This window comes from Tubulanus polymorphus, chromosome 4 (assembly GCF_964204645.1).
Source record: "Tubulanus polymorphus chromosome 4, tnTubPoly1.2, whole genome shotgun sequence".
NCBI lineage: Eukaryota > Metazoa > Nemertea > Palaeonemertea > Tubulaniformes > Tubulanidae > Tubulanus > Tubulanus polymorphus.
In genome coordinates, this window is record NC_134028.1 from 1,015,350 (window position 1) to 1,035,041 (window position 19,692).

Sequence of the window (19,692 nt, forward strand, 5' to 3'; positions counted from 1 at the left end):
TCACGTGGTCATAATGTTTGATCTGTTTGTCGTTATTTTTCGTCACTTGTATCTGTTATTTTCTATACATCCTTAATTCATTCTCATAATTCCTACATATCTTAAGCCGCATAAAAATGTATATCAGCAGATGAGTAAAATACGCACCAGTTGATTCTTCATCGAACTGCCGCATAGGGGCCAATATTGTGTGTTCAATATTTCATGTTGGAATTGGCGGATCTTTTCCTGGTCAGTCCATGTATCGCTTTCTTCATAAAAACTCAACATTATCTTTTTAAGTTTGGGCCAATTCGTCCAATCTATATTCTTACTAAGAATTCATAGAAAATTTATTTCAGTTATATTCTTTTCGAATCGATGAAGTCAGTTTTCTGATACATACTCTTTGAACTGGTCCCACCAGACTTTAGTCGCTGGTCCTGTTGTATCGGTAGTTGTATGACAATATGTGAACGGTATTTTCGGATAGTAAGATATGAACGAATAACACATTTCGGAGGTCGTAGCTCCACCAGCCTTATAGTAATATCAAAACATGACAAATATCATTCATATGCGGGAAAGATTTTGTTGAGTTAGTTATAGTGAACTGGTGTCAGTGTACAAAATATCTATCATTTCAGGACGTAAATTCAGGATCTTGTGATAAAAATGCGTGGATTTGGCTTCAGTTTTAACTATCTTTATATAAATCGTTTGAACTTACGAAAATAGATTGTAACCATGTAGGCCTATCAAAGATAGCTTCAGTTAAAGACGTTTTCATATCATATTACAATGTATCCGTACTTACGGAAGTCAATCATATCATTTATATCACTATGTACGCGTACTTACGTAAGTCACATTTTCGCGCTCTTCGGTATTGAAAGTACATTCGGTCATAATCGTATCGCCCTAAAATACACAAATTAATATGAAACAAGATATAGAAAATTAGACAAAATTAAAGTAACATTTTAAAAGGCAAACTACATACCGGCTTTACAATGACAGGTTCCCTCAGCGGTCGCCATATCTGATAGTTAAAATCGTATGACGTATCGTCAGATATCCATGGCAACTCGAAACCGTCACGGAAATGACGTGTGCGAATTCCTACTCCGGCCAAGTGCGCATGTCCTAACACTGAGAAAATCTTGATTTCTTTTTCATCACCGGTGTATTCTTTAAACGCCTGAAATCAATATATTCATTTTCTAACATCAAATACTGAAATGAAAATTCTCGTTTTCTGTACTGCATTTTCACTACGTTCTTTCAATTTGCAAATAACCTCTTTGAAATACGTGTTTGTAGAACATACGAAACAATCATCTCACCCCTTCTAGACATCCTTGTGGACAAAATCCACGATATTTAAACTTTTCTTGGCGCGGAGGGATAACTGTAGAAAGTCGCTCGCCAAAAAACATACCAGCCGTCATTAAACCCACGTCGTATTTACGCAGTTTCGACGTGTAAGTAAATCGCACCCCAGATGTATCGTATATACCTGAAATATCATATCCGATAATAATCAATCATAAACTCTGTTATAACAAGTCGACGATGGTTTTTTTAGTGAAAAACCGAAAATTTGAATTTCAATAAATTACAACATTACGATATCTAAGTTTTTCGATTTCGTGATTGTGGGACTTATATTTTACTCTTCTTTTGCGATTCGCATTTGCGAAGTTTTACGCCGTCATGTCATAATGTGTTAAAATGATGTATTTAAAATGTTTTGGTCTCAGCAGAGATAAAACCCATGAATGAACACCCTTTCATAATTGATTGATTGAATGATGGTAACAGATTGATCTGCGCTGATCAATCTGATCACACGCACTAACTGAAGCGGCTTGCAACACTTCAACGCGGCCTGTTGGTCTAGGGGTATGATTCTCGCTTTGGGTGCGAGAGGTCCCGGGTTCAAATCCCGGACAGGCCCAAAAGTTTTATTGTTTTTCCTTATCAAAGGATCCCGCGACAGCATAAATCTGCCGGTCCCGCACTAAACGCATTTCTTAAATGCAGGTTTATTGACGTCGCAAGACATATATTTCGAAAATCTTTCTACGCACCTGATTTCCGGTGCGGGTTATCGTAATGTATTACCAGACGGTAGTAAACACTATCGTGCGTGTCTCCAATCGATAAGCCAGTGTCTCGCGGAAAGATGATCGCCTAACAAACGGAAATAATATGAGCGAAAATGAAAATATATGATTTAGATTAGAATTTAGAAAAAAGCCGGTCATTCATAGTATAACTAATGATAACTTACTTCACCGCCGATACCAAAAACAGCAGTGAATGTCCAACAATCTTTTGAATAACTCCTCACGCGTGGTGACTTATTATCTCCATGAACCGATAAAACTGAATCGTTCATTTTTTTGTTACGACATTCCTTGACGGCCATATGATGGATGTGCAACTCATTTCCAGGCTGCACAATTTGTTCGATCTGCAAAATATTAGAAAAATTATTTGATATGTTGCTATGTTGATATTTCAGGTGCGCCCGAAAAAACACTGCCATTGTTTGTCGAATGGTACGAGAAAATTGCCTCTTGTCCTTCCGTTTGGATCTGACCTTGAGTTAGTACCTTTACTTTAATTTAATGCAAAAAGTGTAAAAAAAGATCAAGATCTCTCTACAATGTCAACATTATATTTTTGTTTTTCCTACCGTGACACCAGTTTCCAATCGAGGCATGAATTGGTTGGTCCCGAACTATACTCAAGGTCATTTTGATTTCATATATGCGCGCGCAAACTTAATCATGATTAAATACCTTCAACACATGATGCTTTCCGGTAACTGGTATCTTGTGGAACGATCGATAATACGTGGTCCTCGCTGAGGGAAGTTCAATCTAAATAAAACAGTATATATTAATCATTCTCTAAAACCAATATATTTGCTCGTTTCAATTATAGATAGCTGTAAACTTACGAGAGGTGTTCTGAATTCAAAGCTTTTGAAATCAGGTCCTGGTGTGAAGGTTGGTTCCGGTTTGTCTAACAGATACAATGTATGAGCACCCCGATTAGATTTGTGATACTTCATTTCATCGGGTCCGGTCGGATCTTCGTCGCTATATGCGTATATGATTCTCTGAGCTCCCGACTGCTCGAAATTTATATAGAAAACAAAATATTAATTTAATCGTGAAACTCGGATTTAGTTCTTTAGGATCCAGTTTCCAGTTGAAACGAAACATATAAAGTTATTTTCACTGATCAAATGAACAACCGTTGAACGGAATCCTGGATTCCCAGTTGCGCAGTCACGACTTACGTCAAAAACTGGTTATAGAACCAAGATGATCGACTGGTCTAGGTCTGGACTGTCTGGTCAACTGGCCCCTAATTGTTTACATTCATATCGATTTTTGAGATTAAAATCTTCAACATAATCTTCATTTGAATATATACCTCAATTTTAAGGTCACCATTTTTATCACAAGTGTCCAATTGGCGGTAGAATGTTAATTGTGTATATCCATCTTTCTCATATCCTTCCTTCAATGTCCAGTTTGCGTATGCGTCAGGAACAGGCATCGTATTACCCACTCCATGCATATCCTGTTTTTAACAAAGACAATCATTTTTTCTTGTTTTTTTTTCATATATAATTCATGCGATTCAATGTGAAACGGTTTCTGTACCCGTATGAACGCCGAGCCATGGTTCACCCATCCCACTACAATATCAGCATCTCTCATGCCACCGTTTTTGGACAGCCCGAAACCCACGTATCCTGTCGTTTTGACGGTCACTCGGAATGTTATCACTGTAGATGGTGGTCCGTCATATTGCCATTCGAGTAGGTATTTCTTGGCTGGATCGAGGTAGGATCTTCTCGAGAAATGATGAGGAGCTGGTAGAAATGTACCAGGCATAGTAGTGGTTGTATATGCTGTAGTAGCATTAACGGCATGTCTAGTTGTTGTTCGTGCGGTTGGACCTGGTGTTGGTTCTGGTTCTGGTCCCGGTGATCGTATTGTTGAATTCACTGCGTCCGTTGCCTGTAAGTTTGATATTCAACGGTTATCTATTTCACTACAATCGTATTAAACGATTTTACGGTTTAAAAACCGACACTTCAATAGGAAAAAACGAGTCCGCAGTTTCCTCTAGTTGTGGTTTAAATCAATGTTTCGAATTTATCCTGGTCATCTTCAGGCATCCTGACTATCGGAATAAGGATATCAATAGAGGGCATAATCTCTATTTACTTGATGATCTTCTGAGTGATCAAACAACATTCATTATATTCACTAAATCTTATTTGTGAAACAGCTTATTCTCACAGGAAACTGTGCGGAACATCGTGAACAGTGCAACATATACCGGTAACTAAAACTATACAAGAGATTTTAACGAAAATACTTGTTGAGAAGTTATTCAAAAAGGTGAAACTAGATCGGTGCAAAATGAACGATAGATACAAACCTTGTATAGTTCGAGCTCTCTGCTTCCTCTGGTGTCATAACCGTGGTATGTTGTATTCCTCAACGAGGGAATCTTAGAATTGGAATATGCCCAAATTATATGCACCATGCCCTGAAATATATCGATACCAATATATCAACACCAGACGGATGAAGATTAATCAGATATAATCAGAAAGAAATATTAGGAAATAAAATTGTACAGGGTTGATGGTCATATCATGGGCGTCGTCTCCCGTGTCCAGATATCGCTCGAATGTAAAATTCATGCGTCCATTTGTGGAAGATGCGTTCAGTAATTTCCAATCGGACATAGGATCTTCAGTAGGTTTAGATCTGCCAGTTAAATGAGCGTCCTTGAATATAAATACAATATCTTCTATTAGTATTTATGCACAATTCGTTAGTATTTCGAGCTTTGTTTTAGTATGAGAAGGTTTAAGTTACTTACAACTAATCTTGCTTTAGTTGTATTTGTATCCATCCAACCGACTACGACATCGCTACCGGGCATGTTCCCGTCCGGAGAAATACCGAACCCGAACCAGCCGTTAGTCGGTACAGAAACTCGAAATATTATCAAATTGTTCTTCACTGCCCAATACATGTGAACTGTATCTCGTTTGTCGAGATATTCGCTCCTCCATGCCTCGGTCACCGCGAAGGAAACTGCCAGCAGCAACGAAAATAGGCAAAATGTTCTCATATCGCCAGCGATTTGATAGATCGATATGGATCGATACTTTTGATTTAGATGAAGAAAGTTACTCTTTTCGATGCTACGTTTTTGACGTCCAGTTTTCGTGTGCGAAAAGATCATAATATGGAACGGTTTTTTACAAGGCAGTCACGTGAGTCGTAGTTCAGATGACGTAATATGTTATATTGTTCGTGAATCTAATTTTGAGTCTGATCGAAATATCGAACTAGTTTTCGTTCGTAAAACAATTCATTGCCGGTTTTCAATTACAAATTCTGAGAATTCTTCGACTGTATTTATCAACACAGTTTGTAACTAGTTTGATATCTTAAAGTCGAATATTCTAATATTGTTTATTGGCCGTTTTATTACATGGACCAAGAAAAAAACATAAAGATTAGCCGCTCCTAAAGAAACTTTTTCGCAATTTCAATGACACGTTCCTGTGCGCATACATCATACACGTCACATTGGCCGTAGGAGCATGTGGCTAACTGGAATTAAAACCCAAAGTTTATGGCCAATATGACGTATGTGAGCTACATCAAAAATACATAAAGCGGTCCTCTCTGCCTGAGGCCAGTTTCACGAACACGTGACTGGGTGTGAGTTTTAATGACTGTCAAGTCTTCCCGTGAACGCAACCCTAAATACCTAATAACCGAAATGCAATTATCTTTCAAATGTCGTCATTTGCGTGGATTGAAGGCCGTGGGAAATGACACGTGGGGATTTAAAACGTTAAACCATCGAATTATATTATAATTATAAATCGTATTCGACTGTGTATCTATGTTTCAGGCTGATTTATACTCAGATGTGATAAGATGTTTTATCTCTATCGACCATTGGCTCTATTTAACGCGCAATGAACGTCATAGAATTCACAAATTCAGTGCTTTCGAGCATTGTGGGAACGTCTTCACAGGTAAATAGATCACTCAGTAACACTATCTTTTAACCTTTTACTTAGCGCAAAGAAATGAACCAGGTTCGTTAATTAATAACCGGTTCTTTTGTCATAGTCGAGCATGGCGCAACAAACGATCTATTGAAAATTGTCATTCGATCCTCAATCGTTACAGATATATAATTTACAATCTAAATATTGACTGAAGCCGCAAAATGAGTCCTAACAAGATTTTTCGAAGATTGATATCTTTTATCCCGCAACGAAAGAAATACTTACATCGCTCGGGGCTTTGAGCTTCAGTAAATAAAGTATTGAATGATAGAATTAATATACAAAAATCAGTCGTGAATTGAGAATGTCTTTTCAAATCAGCAATGATATACAGAGGTGGTAAAAAGATATGTTTAAAAGGGCAAATTGTGTCTGGCTTAAATCCCTGGAGGACCTACCTGTTCATCCCTTCATACAGCGCCAGTGTAAAAAAGGTTAATGGGAAATAGATTCTGAAAATGAAACCGCTTTGTTAAGTATACGGTGGGAGGGGTAACTGTCTCTTAATCCCTTTTTTGTATATCAATGTCTCTTTCTGAAAATTGCTCATGAAAAACGAATTCGCGGTCGGAATTCAACGAGAATGACACTTGTAGCCATCTATTGGAATTTCGTGGAACTAATAGTTCAACGCTACAATTTGACGAGTCCGTAAGCCGGGATGATTTCACTCAATCGCCATCTAGTAGAATAATTAAATAACTGATAATCTTCTGAAATAATTACCCAGATGTATGGAGTTCTAAACATTGAAAATCAACCAACTGGAGACTTAACTCTCAATCATAACTGTGAAAATGGATCCAAAATTCTTCATTCAAGTCAAAACTAAATTGATTTTCATTTTGTGTCTTTTTTCAGTTTTCACCTGAATTCATTGAATATAAACGTAGCTTTAAATTGTTGTTAGCGCGTGGCACTAGGTGTCGCTGTAGCCCACTTTCAGGCTTTAGGTCCTAGTGACCCAATTAACTGATTTCTTTATTTTGGTTGCAGAGACTCATCCTGAAGAGTTTTCCGGAAAAATTCGAAGGTGACATCGAGATTGCACCGGATCAAAAAGTACGTAACATGTATACATCACATTTCAAATGAAACAGAAATACGAACCGATGCGATGAGACACTTGTATGAAGGTCTCTCCAGCTCCCCGAGTACAATCTTCTATCGCTGTTCTTATTCTGTCGACGCTGTCCATCCTAACCCTGATTACACGTGCTTGAATAAATTATTGATTTATTCCAAGAATTTGAATTTCGGTTGATTTTAGTTCCATACCGTGTTTCTTACTAACTAATCTCCGCAGTGAAAGTGAAGATATTACTTATTATTTATTACTAATACCTCACTGTGAAAGTTAAGATATATTAACTACTCCTATTTATTCACCTTTACCTCATAATCTCTCGTATTCGTAGTCGAAATGTTCAGGGTGTGTTTTTCCTTTATTAAATGCAAAATAAATCGTTTTGATTTTGAAATATTCGTTGTCTTGAATTAAACGAATGTGATCAGTGTGTTCTGTAGTCCGCGGTGTTTGAATTCTAGCGCGCGGTTTCTGGCTTGTGCTTGTGCGTTATTATGATCGAATAGAAACGTGAATGCAACCTGAACTATTTATTTCATCTCGACCCTTGTAATGGATGCCTCGTACAAGATGCCACAATAAATCCAGAAAATGGCAGAAGATTCTGAATTATAAGTGAATGTATTGATAAAGAATAAAAGTGTACAATAATCAAAGACCAAAAAAGAAATTGTCTTGTAATATTTCATAGGCGGTTATCTTATATCGTATCACAGTAGTTAGTTTTATTGTGTATATTATATATTTTGAGTTGTTTAAAAATACAACACATCTAAATACAGGAAGAGGGTTAACTGTTAGTATCGGTGTAAGTCACAAAGGCTTCACGCATTATAATATCTGATACACTCATAATATACTTTAACATTTCACTAAGTATAAATAGAATAATAAATAAGGGAATAAACCCAGGTATTTGTTTAGTTACTTGGAGCACGGATCTTGAGAGGGCGCGGGAACAGGAAAAACAATTTCTCTTTATCATTTGAGTATTTTCCACATAAAAACTCGGAAGGGCTGCAGAAGAAAATATACTTTTTTTCAAATCACGAGATTGGAATTAAGATGAACATAACATTTACAAGTTACTAGATTGAAAATCAGGATGGGCATAACAAAAAACTTTAGTTTTTTAAAATTTGTTGATGTTTGCAGAATAGTGGGAGGCGGAATCCGTGCTCCATGTAAATACATGAATACATAATGAATATTTTCAAGCATGAACACTCATCAGCAGCAGCACAAATAGAATCTCATTACATCATTTACCATTGCCGGTTTTTAAGTAATTATCACGCACCTGACGATGATCTCTGCCGAGGATTCGAAACGTCGTGTCAATCTAATTAAATTAGTATATTATAAATTATATTGAACAAATTCATCTATTCTCTACACGTGGTTTCTTTGTACATTGTATCATTTTCAAGTAAGATGATGGTTTATGTAAGGTACGACGGACACATATACGACGTCCAGTAAGTAGCCCGGAAGACGAATGAGATGAACATACAACCGATGAAAATTACACAAAATTCATTTTATCGAGAGATGTGTCGTTATGAAAATTGCTAACACTTGAAATTGGTGAGTAGTGTAAAAACGGCTCCGGGAAGCAAGTATAGAAAAAACACTAAAAGCTGAACTGTTTCAGAAATGTGATGACAGAAACCAAGAACGTGAAAGACAGGATGAAATTAGTAGCTTGAAGTGAAGTTGCGTGAGAAATTCCATCGTCGCCGCATGTATTTCTCTTTAGTGGTTTATATTCCTCCTTGATCGCGAAAGTAAAAGGTTTGTCCGGTACCTACAAATATAAGACCATTGAATTACTATAGCAACGATAGCAGTAAAATTACGATAGCAAAAACATCGGAACAAATAGATTTGTATTGAGGCTAATATCATAACATCACGTGGTCATAAAGTTTGGTCTGTTTGTCGTTATTTTTCGTCACTTGTATCTGTTATTTTCTATACATCCTTAATTCATTCTCATAATTCCTACATATCTTAAGTCGCATAAAAATGTATATGAGCAGATGAGTAAAATACGCACCAGTTGATTCTTCATCGAACTGCCGCATTGGGGCCAATATTGTGTGTTCAATATTTCATGTTGGAATTGGCGGATCTTTTCCTGGTCAGTCCATGTATCGCTTTCTTCATAAAAACTCAACATTATCTTTTTAAGTTTGGGCCAATTCGTCCAATCTATATTCTTACTAAGAATTCATAAAAAATTGAGAATATCAAAAAAATCATTTTTGTAAGATTGACCTCTTTATTTCAGTTATATTCTTTTCGAATCGATGAAGTCAGTTTTCTGATACATACTCTTTGAACTGGTCCCACCAGACTTTAGTCGCTGGTCCTGTTGTATCGGTAAATGTCTGACAATATGTTAGCGGTATTTTCGGATAGTAAGATATGAACGAATAACACATTTCGGAGGTCGTAGCTTCACCAGCCTTATAGTAATATCAAAACATGACAAATATCATTCATATGCGGGAGATTGAGGACTTTTGTTATCAAATGTTTAGTTATAGTGAAGTGGTGTCAGTGTACAAAATATCTATCATTTCAGGACGTAAATTCAGGATCTTGTGATAAAAATGCGTGGATTTGGCTTCAGTTTTAACTATCTTTATATAAATCGTTTGAACTTACGAAAATAGATTGTAACCATGAAGGCCAATCAAAGATAGCTTCAGTTCAAGACGTTTTCATATCATATTACAATGTACCCGTACTTACGGAAGTCAATCATATCATTTATATCACTATGTACGCGTACTTACGTAAGTCACATTTTCGCGCTCTTCGGTATTGAAAGTACATTCGGTCATAATCGTATCGCCCTAAAATACACAAATTAATATGAAACAAGATATAAACAATTAGACAAAATTGAAGTAACATTTTAAAAGGCAAACTACATACCGGCTTTACAATGACAGGTTCCCTCAGCGGTCGCCATATCTGATAGTTAAAATCGTATGACGTATCGTCAAATATCCATGGCAACTCGAGACCGTCACGGAAATGACGTGTGCGAATTCCTACTCCAGCCAAGTGCGCATGTCCGAACACTGAGAAAATCTTGATTTCTTTTTCATCACCGGTGTATTCTTTAAACGCCTGAAATCAATGAATTCATTTTCTAACATCAGATACTGAAATGAAAATTCTCGTTTTCTGTACTGCATTTTCACTACGTTCTTTCAATTTGCAAATAACCTCTTTGAAATACGTGTTTGTAGAACATACGAAACAATAACTATCATCTCACCCCTTCTAGACATCCTTGTGGACAAAATCCACGATATTTAAACTGTTCTTGGCGCGGAGGGATAACTGTAGAAAGTGGCTCGCCAAAATCCATACCAGCCGACATTAAACCCACGTCGTATTTACGCAGTTTCGACGTGTAAGTAAATCGCACCCCAGATGTATCGTATATACCTGAAATATCATATCCGATAATAATCAATCATAAACTCTGTTATTACAAGTCGACGATGGTTTTTTTAGTGAAAAACCGAAAATTTGAATTTCAATAAATTACAACATTACGATATATAAGTTTTTCGATTTCGTGATTGTGGGGCTTATATTTTACTCTTCTTTTGCGATTCGCATTTGCGATGTTTTACGCCGTCATGTCATAATGTGTTAAAATGATGTATCTAAAATGTTTTGGTCTCAGCAGAGATAACATCCACGAATGAACACCCTTTCATAATTGATTGATTGAATGATGGTAACAGATTTATCTGCGCTGATCTATCTGATCACACCCAATAACTGTGACGGCTTGCAACACTTCAACGTGGCCTGTTGGTCAAGGGGTATGATTTTCGCTTTGGGTGCGAGAGGTCCCGGGTTCAAATCTCGACAGTTCAAAAAGTTTTATTGTTTTTCTTTATCAAAGGATCCCGCGACAGCATAAATCTGCCGGTCCCGAGCTATACGTATTTCTTAAATGCAGGTTTATTGACATCGCAAGACAAATATTTCGAAAGCGAATCTTTCTACGCACCTGATTTTCGGTGCGGGTTATCGTAATGTATTTCCAGACGGTAGTAAACACTATCGTGCGTGTCTCCAATCGATACGCCAGTGTCTCTCGGAAAGATGATCGCCTAACAAACGGAAATAATATGAGCGAAAATGAAAATATATGATTTAGATTAGAATTTAGAAAAAGCCGGTCATTCATAGTATAACTAATGATAACTTACTTCAGCACCGACGGCAAAAACAGCAGCAAATGTCCAACAATTATATAAATAACGCCTCACGCGTGGTGACTTATTTTCTCCATGAACAGATAAAACTGAATCGTTCAATTTTTTGTTTCGACATTCCAAAACGACCATATGATGGACGAACAACTCATTTCCAGGCTGCACAATTTGTTCGATCTGCAAAATATTAGAATAAAATCTGAATCAAACTCGACTTTCAAATTTCCATGTGTTGGAAATTAAATCATCCTAAATCATCTCTCTACAATGTCAACATTACATTTTTGTTTTTCTTCCCGTTACACCAGTTTCCAATCGAGGCATGAATTGGTTGGTCCCGAACTATACTCAAGGTCATTTTGATTTCATATATGCGCGCGCAAACTTAATCATGATTAAAAATAATATGGAAAAGATTTTGTAGTTTGAAATAAGAGTTACCTTCAACACATGATGCTTTCCGGTAACTGGTATCTTGTGGAACGATTGATAATACGTGGTCCTCGCTGAGGGAATTTCAATCTAAATAAAACAGTATATATTAATCATTCTCTAAAACCAATATATTTGCTCGTTTCAATTATAGATAGCTGTAAACTTACGAGAGGTGTTCTGAATTCAAAGCTTTTGAAATCAGGTCCTGGTGTGAAGGTTGGTTCCGGTTTGTCTAACAGATACAATGTATGAGCACCCCGATTAGATTTGTGATACTTCATTTCATCGGGTCCGGTCGGATCTTCGTCGCTATATGCGTATATGATTCTCTGAGCTCCCGACTGCTCGAAATTCATATAGAAAACAAAATATAAATTTAATCGTGAAACTCGGATTCAGTTCTTAAGGATCCAGTTTCCAGTTGAAACGAAACATATACAGTTATTTTCACTGATCAAATGAACAACCGTTGAACGGAATCCTGGACTCCCAGTTGCGCAGTCACGACTTACGTCAAAAACTGGTTATAGAACCAAGATGATCGACTGGTCTAGGTCTGGACTGTCTGGTCAACTGGCCCCTAATTGTTTACATTCATATCGATTTTTGAGATTAAAATCTTCAACATGATCTTCATTTGAATATATACCTCAATTTTAAGGTCACCATTTTTATCACAAGTGTCCAATTGGCGGTAGAATGTTAATTGTGTATATCCATCTTTCTCATATCCTTCCTTCAATGTCCAGTTTGCGTATGCGTCAGGAACAGGCATCGTATTACCCACTCCATGCATATCCTGTTTTTAACAAAGACAATCATTTTTTCTTGTTTTTTTTTCATATATAATTCATGCGATTCAATGTGAAACGGTTTCTGTACCCGTATGAACGCCGAGCCATGGTTCACCCATCCCACTACAATATCAGCATCTCTCATGCCACCGTTTTTGGACAGCCCGAAACCCACGTATCCTGTCGTTTTGACGGTCACTCGGAATGTTATCACTGTAGATGGTGGTCCGTCATATTGCCATTCGAGTAGGTATTTCTTGGCTGGATCGAGGTAGGATCTTCTCGAGAAATGATGAGGAGCTGGTAGAAATGGACCAGGCATAGTAGTGGTTGTATATGCTGTTGTATTAACGGCATGTCTAGTTGTTGTTTGGTCTGTTGTTGAATTGTCTACCTGCGTTGCCTGTAACATGAATGAGTTTAACATTCAATGGTTATCTATTTTCACTACATTCTTATTAAACGATTTTACGGTAAAAACCGACACTTCAAAAGGAAAAAAACGGGTCCGAAAGGTTTCCTTTAGTTAGTGGTTTATATCAATGTTTTAATCTATCCTGGTCATCTTCGGGCACACAATAGTTTTTCTATTTTGGGTTTTTACCAGCGAATAAGGCCATCTGAATAATGGTAGGGTATAATCTATTTACTTGATGATCTTCTGAGTTCAACAGTTTAAACAACATTCATTATATTCACTAAATCTTATTTCTGAAACAGCTTATTCTCACAGGAAACTGTGCGGAACATCGTGAACAGTGCAACATATACCGGTAACTAAAACTATACAAGAGATTTTAACGAAAATACGTGTTGAGAAGTTATTCAAAAAGGTTAAACTAGATCGGTGCAAAATGAACGATAGATACAAACCTTGTATAGTTCGAGCTCTCTGCTTCCTCTGGTGTCATAACCGTGGTATGTTGTATTCCTCAACGAGGGAATCTTAGAATTGGAATATGCCCAAATTATATGCACCATGCCCTGAAATATATCGATATCAATATATCAACACCAGACGGATGAAGATAAATCAGATATAATCAGAAAGAAATATTAGGAAATAAAATTGTACAGGTTTGATGGTCATATCACGGGCGTCGTCTCCTGTGTCCAGATATCGCTCGAATGTAAAATTCATGCGTCCATTTGTGGAAGATGCGTTCAGTAATTTCCAATCGGACATAGGATCTTCAGTAGGTTGAGATCTGCCAGTTAAATGAGCGTCCTTGAATATAAATACAATATCTTCTATTAGTATTTATGCACAATTCGTTAGTATTTCGAGCTTTGTTTTAGTATGAGAAGGTTTAAGTTACTTACAACCAATCTTGCTTTAGTTGTATTTATATCCATCCAACCGACTACGACATCGCTACCGGGCATGTTCCCGTCCGGAGAAATACCGAACCCGAACCAGCCGTTAGTCGGTACAGAAACTCGAAATATTATCAAATTGTTCTTCACTGCCCAATACATGTGAACTGTATCTCGTTCGTCGAGATATTCGCTCCTCCATGCCTCGGTCACCGCGAAGGAAACTGCCAGCAGCAACGAAAATAGGCAAAATGTTCTCATATCGCCAGCGATTTGATGGATCGATACTTTTGATTTAGATGAAGAAAGTTACTCTTTTCGATGCTACGTTTTTGACGTCCAGTTTTCGTGTGCGAAAAGATCATAATATGGAACGGTTTTTACAAGGCAGTCACGTGAGTCGTAGTTCAAATGACGTTATATGTTTTATTGTTCGTGAATCTAATTTTGGGTCTGGCCGAAATATCGAACTTGTTTTCGTTCATAAAACAAGAAATTCATTGCCGGTTTTCAGTAAAAAATTCTGAGAATTGTTCCACTGTATTTATCAACGCAGTTCGTAACTAGTTTGATATCTTAAAGTCGAATATTCTAATATTGTTTATTGGCCGTTTTATTACATGGACCAAGAAAAAACCATAAAGATTAGCCGCTCCTAAAGAAACTTTTTCGCAATTTCAATGACACGTTCCTGTGCGCATACATCATACACGTCACATTGGCCGTAGGAGCGTGTGGCTAACTGGAATTAAAACCCAAAGTTTATGGCCAATATGACGTATGTGAGCTACATCAAAAATACATAAAGCGGTCCTCTCTGCCTGAGGCCAGTTTCACGAACACGTGACTGGGTGTGAGTTTTAATGACTGTCAAGTCTTCCTGTGAACGCAACCCTAAATACCTAATAATCGAAATGCAATTATCTTTCAAATGTCGTCATTTGCGTGGATTGAAGGCCGTGGGAAATGACACGTTTAAAACGTTAAACCATCGAATTATATTATAATTATAAATCGTATTCGACTGTGTATCTATGTTTCAGGCTGATTTATACTCAGATGTGATAAGATGTTTTATCTCTATCGACCATTTGGCCCTATTTAACGCGCAATGAACATCATAGAATTCACAAATTGGGACTAAATTCAGCCTAAATCCTAAATGCTGTTCGTATTGATATCAGTCGTGCTTTCGAGCATTGTGGGAACGTCTTCACAGGTAAATAGATCACACAGTAACACTATCTTTTAACCTTTCACTTCGCAAAGCAATGAACCAGGTTCGTTAATTAATAACCGGTTCTATAATTTTGTCATAGTCGAACATGGCACAACAAACGATCTATTGAAAATTGTCATTCGATCCACTGAATGGTTACAGATATATGATATACAATCCAAATGTTAAGTCGCAAAAAGAGAGTCCTAAAAAGATTTTTCGAAGGTTGATATCTTTTATCCCGCAACGAAAGAAATACTTACATCGCTCGGGGCTTTTAGCTTCAGTCAATAAAGTATTGAATGATAGAATTAATATACAAAAATCAGTCGTGAATTGAGAATTTCTTTTAAAATCAGCAATGATATACAGAGGTGGTAAAAAGATATGTTTAAAAGGGCAAATTGTGTCTAGCTTAAATCCCAGGAGGACCTATACCTGTTCATCCCTTCATACAGCGCCAGTGTAAAAAAAAGGTTCATGGGAAATAAATTCTGAAAATGAAACCGCTTTGTTAAGTATACGGTAGGAGGGGTAACTGTCTCTTAATCCCTTTTTTGTATATCAATGTTTCTTTCTGAAAATTACTCATGAAAAACAAATTCGCGGTCGGAATTCAACGAGAATGACACTTGTAGCCATCTATTGGAATTTCGTGGAACTAATAGTTTAACGGTACAATTTGACGAGTCCGTAAACCGGGATGATTTCACTCAATCGCCATCTAGTAGAATAATTAAATAACTGGTAATCTTCTGAAATAATTACCCAGATGTATGGAGTTCTAAACATTGAAAATCAACCAACTGGAGACTTAACTCTCAATCATAACTGCGAAAATGGATCCAAAATTCTTCATTCAAGTCAAAACTAAATTGATTTTCATTTGTGTCTTTTTTCAGTTTTCACCTGAATTCATTGAATATAAACGTAAGTAGCTTTAAATTGTTGTAAGCGTGTGGCACTAGGTGTCGCTGTAGCCCACTTTCAGGCTTAAGGTCCTAGTGACCCAATTAACTGATTTCTTTATTTTGGTTGCAGAGACTCATCCTGAAGAGTTTTCCGAAAAATTCGAAGGTGACATCGAGATTGCACCGGATCAAAAAGTACGTAACATGTATACATCACGGGCCAGTTGCACAGTCAACACCATTCTAAGACCGTATTAGTTCTATAGATAATCCAAATTAAAACCACCCTTAAGATTAAAGACAATTTTTTGACTGAGTCATGAATATGCAACTGCTGCCCAGTTGCTCAAAATTTCGTTAAAGTTAAGCAGTTGACACGGTGATGATTAGGGCGCATTATAACCGTGGTATTTGTGGGAGCAAGTTCTGTCAAACGTGTTCTAACTACGATCCATCAGATTCCCTGAAATTATGTTTTTCTTTGTAACGGAAGAATGCTGGGAAACACATCAAAAAATGGACGAAAGGAATTGTATATTATGACGTCAGTCAGTTAAGTAAGTTTCGTTATGTGACGTCACAAACGTCCTTCAAAAATAAAAATGCGTCTTTCTTAAACATTCACAAAACTGATCGTCGAAAATACTTGATTATCACTTTTTAAGTATAATAGACTCTGTGTGCTAGTGATAGCAATTCATCCTGACGAAGGGTAAGTTTTTTGGTGTGAATATTACCTGTGATATTTTGTTACAGGTTCGAGGGGTAAAAGTGCAGTGAGAAATGCGCTTCGGGATCTTCAAGTTGCTGTTCAGTCGTGTGTTCGATTCGAAGAGAGGACACATCAGAAAAACTACATCAGAGTTTACAGTGGTTCGGGGTAAATGGTTTATCTTGGTTACACAGTTATTAGTGGCAGTATTTTCATCACTGCTTCTAATTTACACTTATTGTGCACTTCCCAGATATTTACAAAGCTCCGAAGAATGGACCTTAATGTTAACAGCGCTGACAATTTTTCTATTTATAAAAAAACCGTAATGTTGACTAGATATGAAATCTGCTTGTTGATATTTCGGTCAGCTTTTTCTTTCCATCTTCACGGATCGATTCAAAATTACAATTAGTTGTTCAAACGAAGATGTTAATATGATAACTAACCGCCATTTTGAATAAACTTCTGAAGACGGAAAAAAAAATTTCTAGATAGACTTCGCAACTAATTTGGTCGTCAATTCGTATATTTGCATTTGTTCGAAGAATATCAGTGCATTTAATTTCAAAACGACGAACTTTTTCAACAAATTCAATTAGATTTTGTCTATGAAATTAATCAAATATGTTTTTAATTATTTCATGTTGTAGATGTTCGTCGTTTGTAGGAATGATAGGTCGTGGTGCACAAGATCTGTCACTGAATGAACATGGGTGTCTCGGTATGGGAACGATTCAACATGAATTTCTACACGCTCTGGGATTTAAGCACGAACAATGTCGAAGTGACCGAGACGAGTATATAGATATTCACTGGCAGAATATCGACTCTAGTAAGAGATAGAAAAACATATATATATATATATATATTTGTTGGTTATCACAAGCCGGTTCCATTGTCATAGGCTTAGACTTCAGATCAGTCTAATACCATCTTAGTTCTATAACCAATCTAACAACTTAAAATCAGGCTTAAGATTTAGCACCTCATATGCTATACCTGCTGCAGTGCTAGTAAATGTTTCTAGTTAAAATAAATGATTTCTAAAACGTTTTTCTTTTTTCTAGAAATGCAATACAATTTTAGAAAGGCTCAAACTGACAACCTCGGTTTAGGTTATGCTTACGAATCAATAATGCATTATGGCAAATATGCTTTTAGGTACAGCAAATTCTCAATTCCATCAGGTTCGAATCCCAGAAATTGAGGATGATTTTTCCTGTTTTCTATTATCTCTTTTTTTAATCCTAGCTCAAACGGCAAACCGACCTTGACCCCAAAAGATCCCCGAGCTATAATCGGTAAGCGTGCACTTCACAAAAGAGATATCGCGATGGTGAGAAAACTTTACGGATGCTCCACAACTATGGGTAATTATATATATGTGAATCTGAGAGCGTTAACGCTATCGCTACGTTTTTCAACCGATCCAAATTTAGCCCGGGCATAAACTGGTGCGAACCAAACGTTTAAACTCGTTCCGAGTGGGTCCGTGTCTGTTTGGCGCCAACAAACGTTGGGAAAAAGCCCGGGTCAAACTTCAACATGAGTCAAATTATTCCGTTAAATGCTCAGGCATCGTTTTGATAGCACTTTGAAACGAGTGAGTGATCTGCACTAATGAAGAGCGGACTAAATCTAACTCGGGCCTGGACCGGGCTAAATCATCTCCGTGTGGTCGCAGTAAACTTCTCGTTTCGGTAACAGTACACTCTTATATTTTGGTTGTAATGAAATAGAATGCGTTTGTTCAGATATTCGTTGTTTCCATTTAAAGAAAAGGATTGTCTTTTTTTCTTTCTATAGAGAAAAATGAGTGCGATTGCGACTATTATACCGGGGGATGTCGTGTGAGTAAACCAGCTCCTAAAGGTTTGGCGTGTAGATGTGTGTATAAAGGCGCCTGGTCATGTTCTGGTGTAGTTACTCGATGTAAAGATCACGCGTCTGCTAAATGTTCTCAACCGGATAAAACGTTTGAATCTTGCCAGAACGGTGGCGGAGACTGCGAAGGTTATCCGTGTGACTGTAATTACAGACGTGGTGGTTGTTACATCAGTGTACCTCCCCTGCCAGGGTCGGCGTGTAAATGCATCTATAAGGGCGCATGGACGTGTCGCGGACATTCGATAGCGTGTAGAAACTCTGATGATGAGAAATGTAAAAATCCGGATAAATCGTACGCGACGTGTGAGCAAGGTCGTGGAGATTGCGGGGGATATTAAACTACAGTGCGCGGATGGACCCAGGGTCAATGAAGGAGGCGCGCCCGAACGGAAGGTGTCCATTTAAGAAATTTAGGGCCATTTCCAAGCTTTGTAGTGATTTCATTGCTTATACAGTAAGATTTCAGAACTTCTCATTAAAATGGTAAAACGTCTCAAAAAATTTAAATATTCTAATAGTTATTCTTTATATTCAATCCCGAGGTAAAGGGAATTTTAAGGGACCTCAAAATTCTAGGTTGGTCGGGCCTGGTCTGCCACAACTGTGCACCCTGTAACATGTCCTTGTTTGTAAATGTGATCATACTTGTTTTGAGTAAAAATAAATCTGCCGCAGTGAAACCGGTTACTTATTAATCAGCTCGTGTGTCTTCCTTGCTTTTCTTTATATTGCATTCATGCGAATCTAGCTTACTTGTGTCGTACACTGTTTCAGAATAATGTATGCCATGTTGTGTAGGTCGAAATCCTGTTTTTTCGGTTCAAAACTCATACATAGTCATGTGCTACGCATATTTTTGTAATTAAAGAGGAATTTTTATTTTGCTTTCGGCATCTCTCTCACCACGCTGACTAATTAGATTGGATTATATATCAGCAGCGCTTAAACGGTCGTTTTAT

At 37.2% G+C, this 19,692-nt stretch overlaps 2 protein-coding genes and 1 non-coding gene across 3 annotated transcripts; 2 read left to right on the forward strand and 1 right to left on the reverse strand.

Moving 5' to 3' along the window:
• Positions 1-715: 715 nt before the first annotated feature.
• Positions 716-14,355, reverse strand: LOC141903331 (uncharacterized). The gene is made up of 27 exons (XM_074791435.1): positions 14,008-14,355; positions 13,760-13,912; positions 13,558-13,668; positions 12,773-13,087; positions 12,540-12,689; positions 12,058-12,231; positions 11,897-11,977; positions 11,450-11,632; positions 11,248-11,350; positions 10,498-10,670; positions 10,149-10,346; positions 10,007-10,066; positions 9,540-9,673; positions 9,262-9,427; positions 8,837-9,009; positions 8,131-8,219; positions 4,903-5,120; positions 4,655-4,807; positions 4,453-4,563; positions 3,666-4,025; positions 3,433-3,582; positions 2,951-3,124; positions 2,276-2,458; positions 2,073-2,175; positions 1,326-1,498; positions 983-1,180; positions 716-900 (listed from the first exon to the last, which is right to left on the reverse strand). The coding sequence occupies exons 1-27, from the start codon at positions 14,260-14,262 to the stop codon at positions 823-825; spliced, it is 4,419 nt and encodes a 1,472-aa protein (XP_074647536.1). The 5' UTR covers positions 14,263-14,355; the 3' UTR covers positions 716-822.
• Positions 1,868-1,939, forward strand: Trnap-ugg (transfer RNA proline (anticodon UGG)). The gene has a single exon. It is a non-coding gene; the product is annotated as a tRNA-Pro (tRNA).
• Positions 14,356-15,581: 1,226 nt separating the features above from the next.
• On the forward strand, positions 15,582-19,229 carry LOC141903332 (hatching enzyme 1.2-like). Its single transcript, XM_074791436.1, has 8 exons — positions 15,582-15,597; positions 16,262-16,326; positions 16,625-16,688; positions 16,888-17,011; positions 17,497-17,678; positions 17,914-18,007; positions 18,098-18,216; positions 18,653-19,229. The coding sequence occupies exons 1-8, from the start codon at positions 15,582-15,584 to the stop codon at positions 19,069-19,071; spliced, it is 1,083 nt and encodes a 360-aa protein (XP_074647537.1). The 3' UTR covers positions 19,072-19,229.
• Positions 19,230-19,692: the final 463 nt, after the last annotated feature.

Excerpts from the sequence above, each read along its gene's own strand:
- LOC141903331 (XM_074791435.1), bottom strand. The coding sequence starts at position 14,262 with ATGAGAACATTTTGCCTATTTTCGTTGCTGCTGGCAGTTTCCTTCGCG. Across the intron at positions 12,232-12,539 it reads ATGGTGACCTTAAAATTGAG|TCGGGAGCTCAGAGAATCAT; the intron begins GTATATATTCAA and ends AATTTCGAGCAG. Across the intron at positions 5,121-8,130 it reads TCTCAAGATCCGTGCTCCAA|TTTCCTTCGCGGTGACCGAG; the intron begins GTAACTAAACAA and ends TGCTGCTGGCAG.
- LOC141903332 (XM_074791436.1), top strand. Across the intron at positions 16,327-16,624 it reads AGATTGCACCGGATCAAAAA|AATGCTGGGAAACACATCAA; the intron begins GTACGTAACATG and ends TTGTAACGGAAG. Across the intron at positions 17,679-17,913 it reads CTGGCAGAATATCGACTCTA|AAATGCAATACAATTTTAGA; the intron begins GTAAGAGATAGA and ends TCTTTTTTCTAG.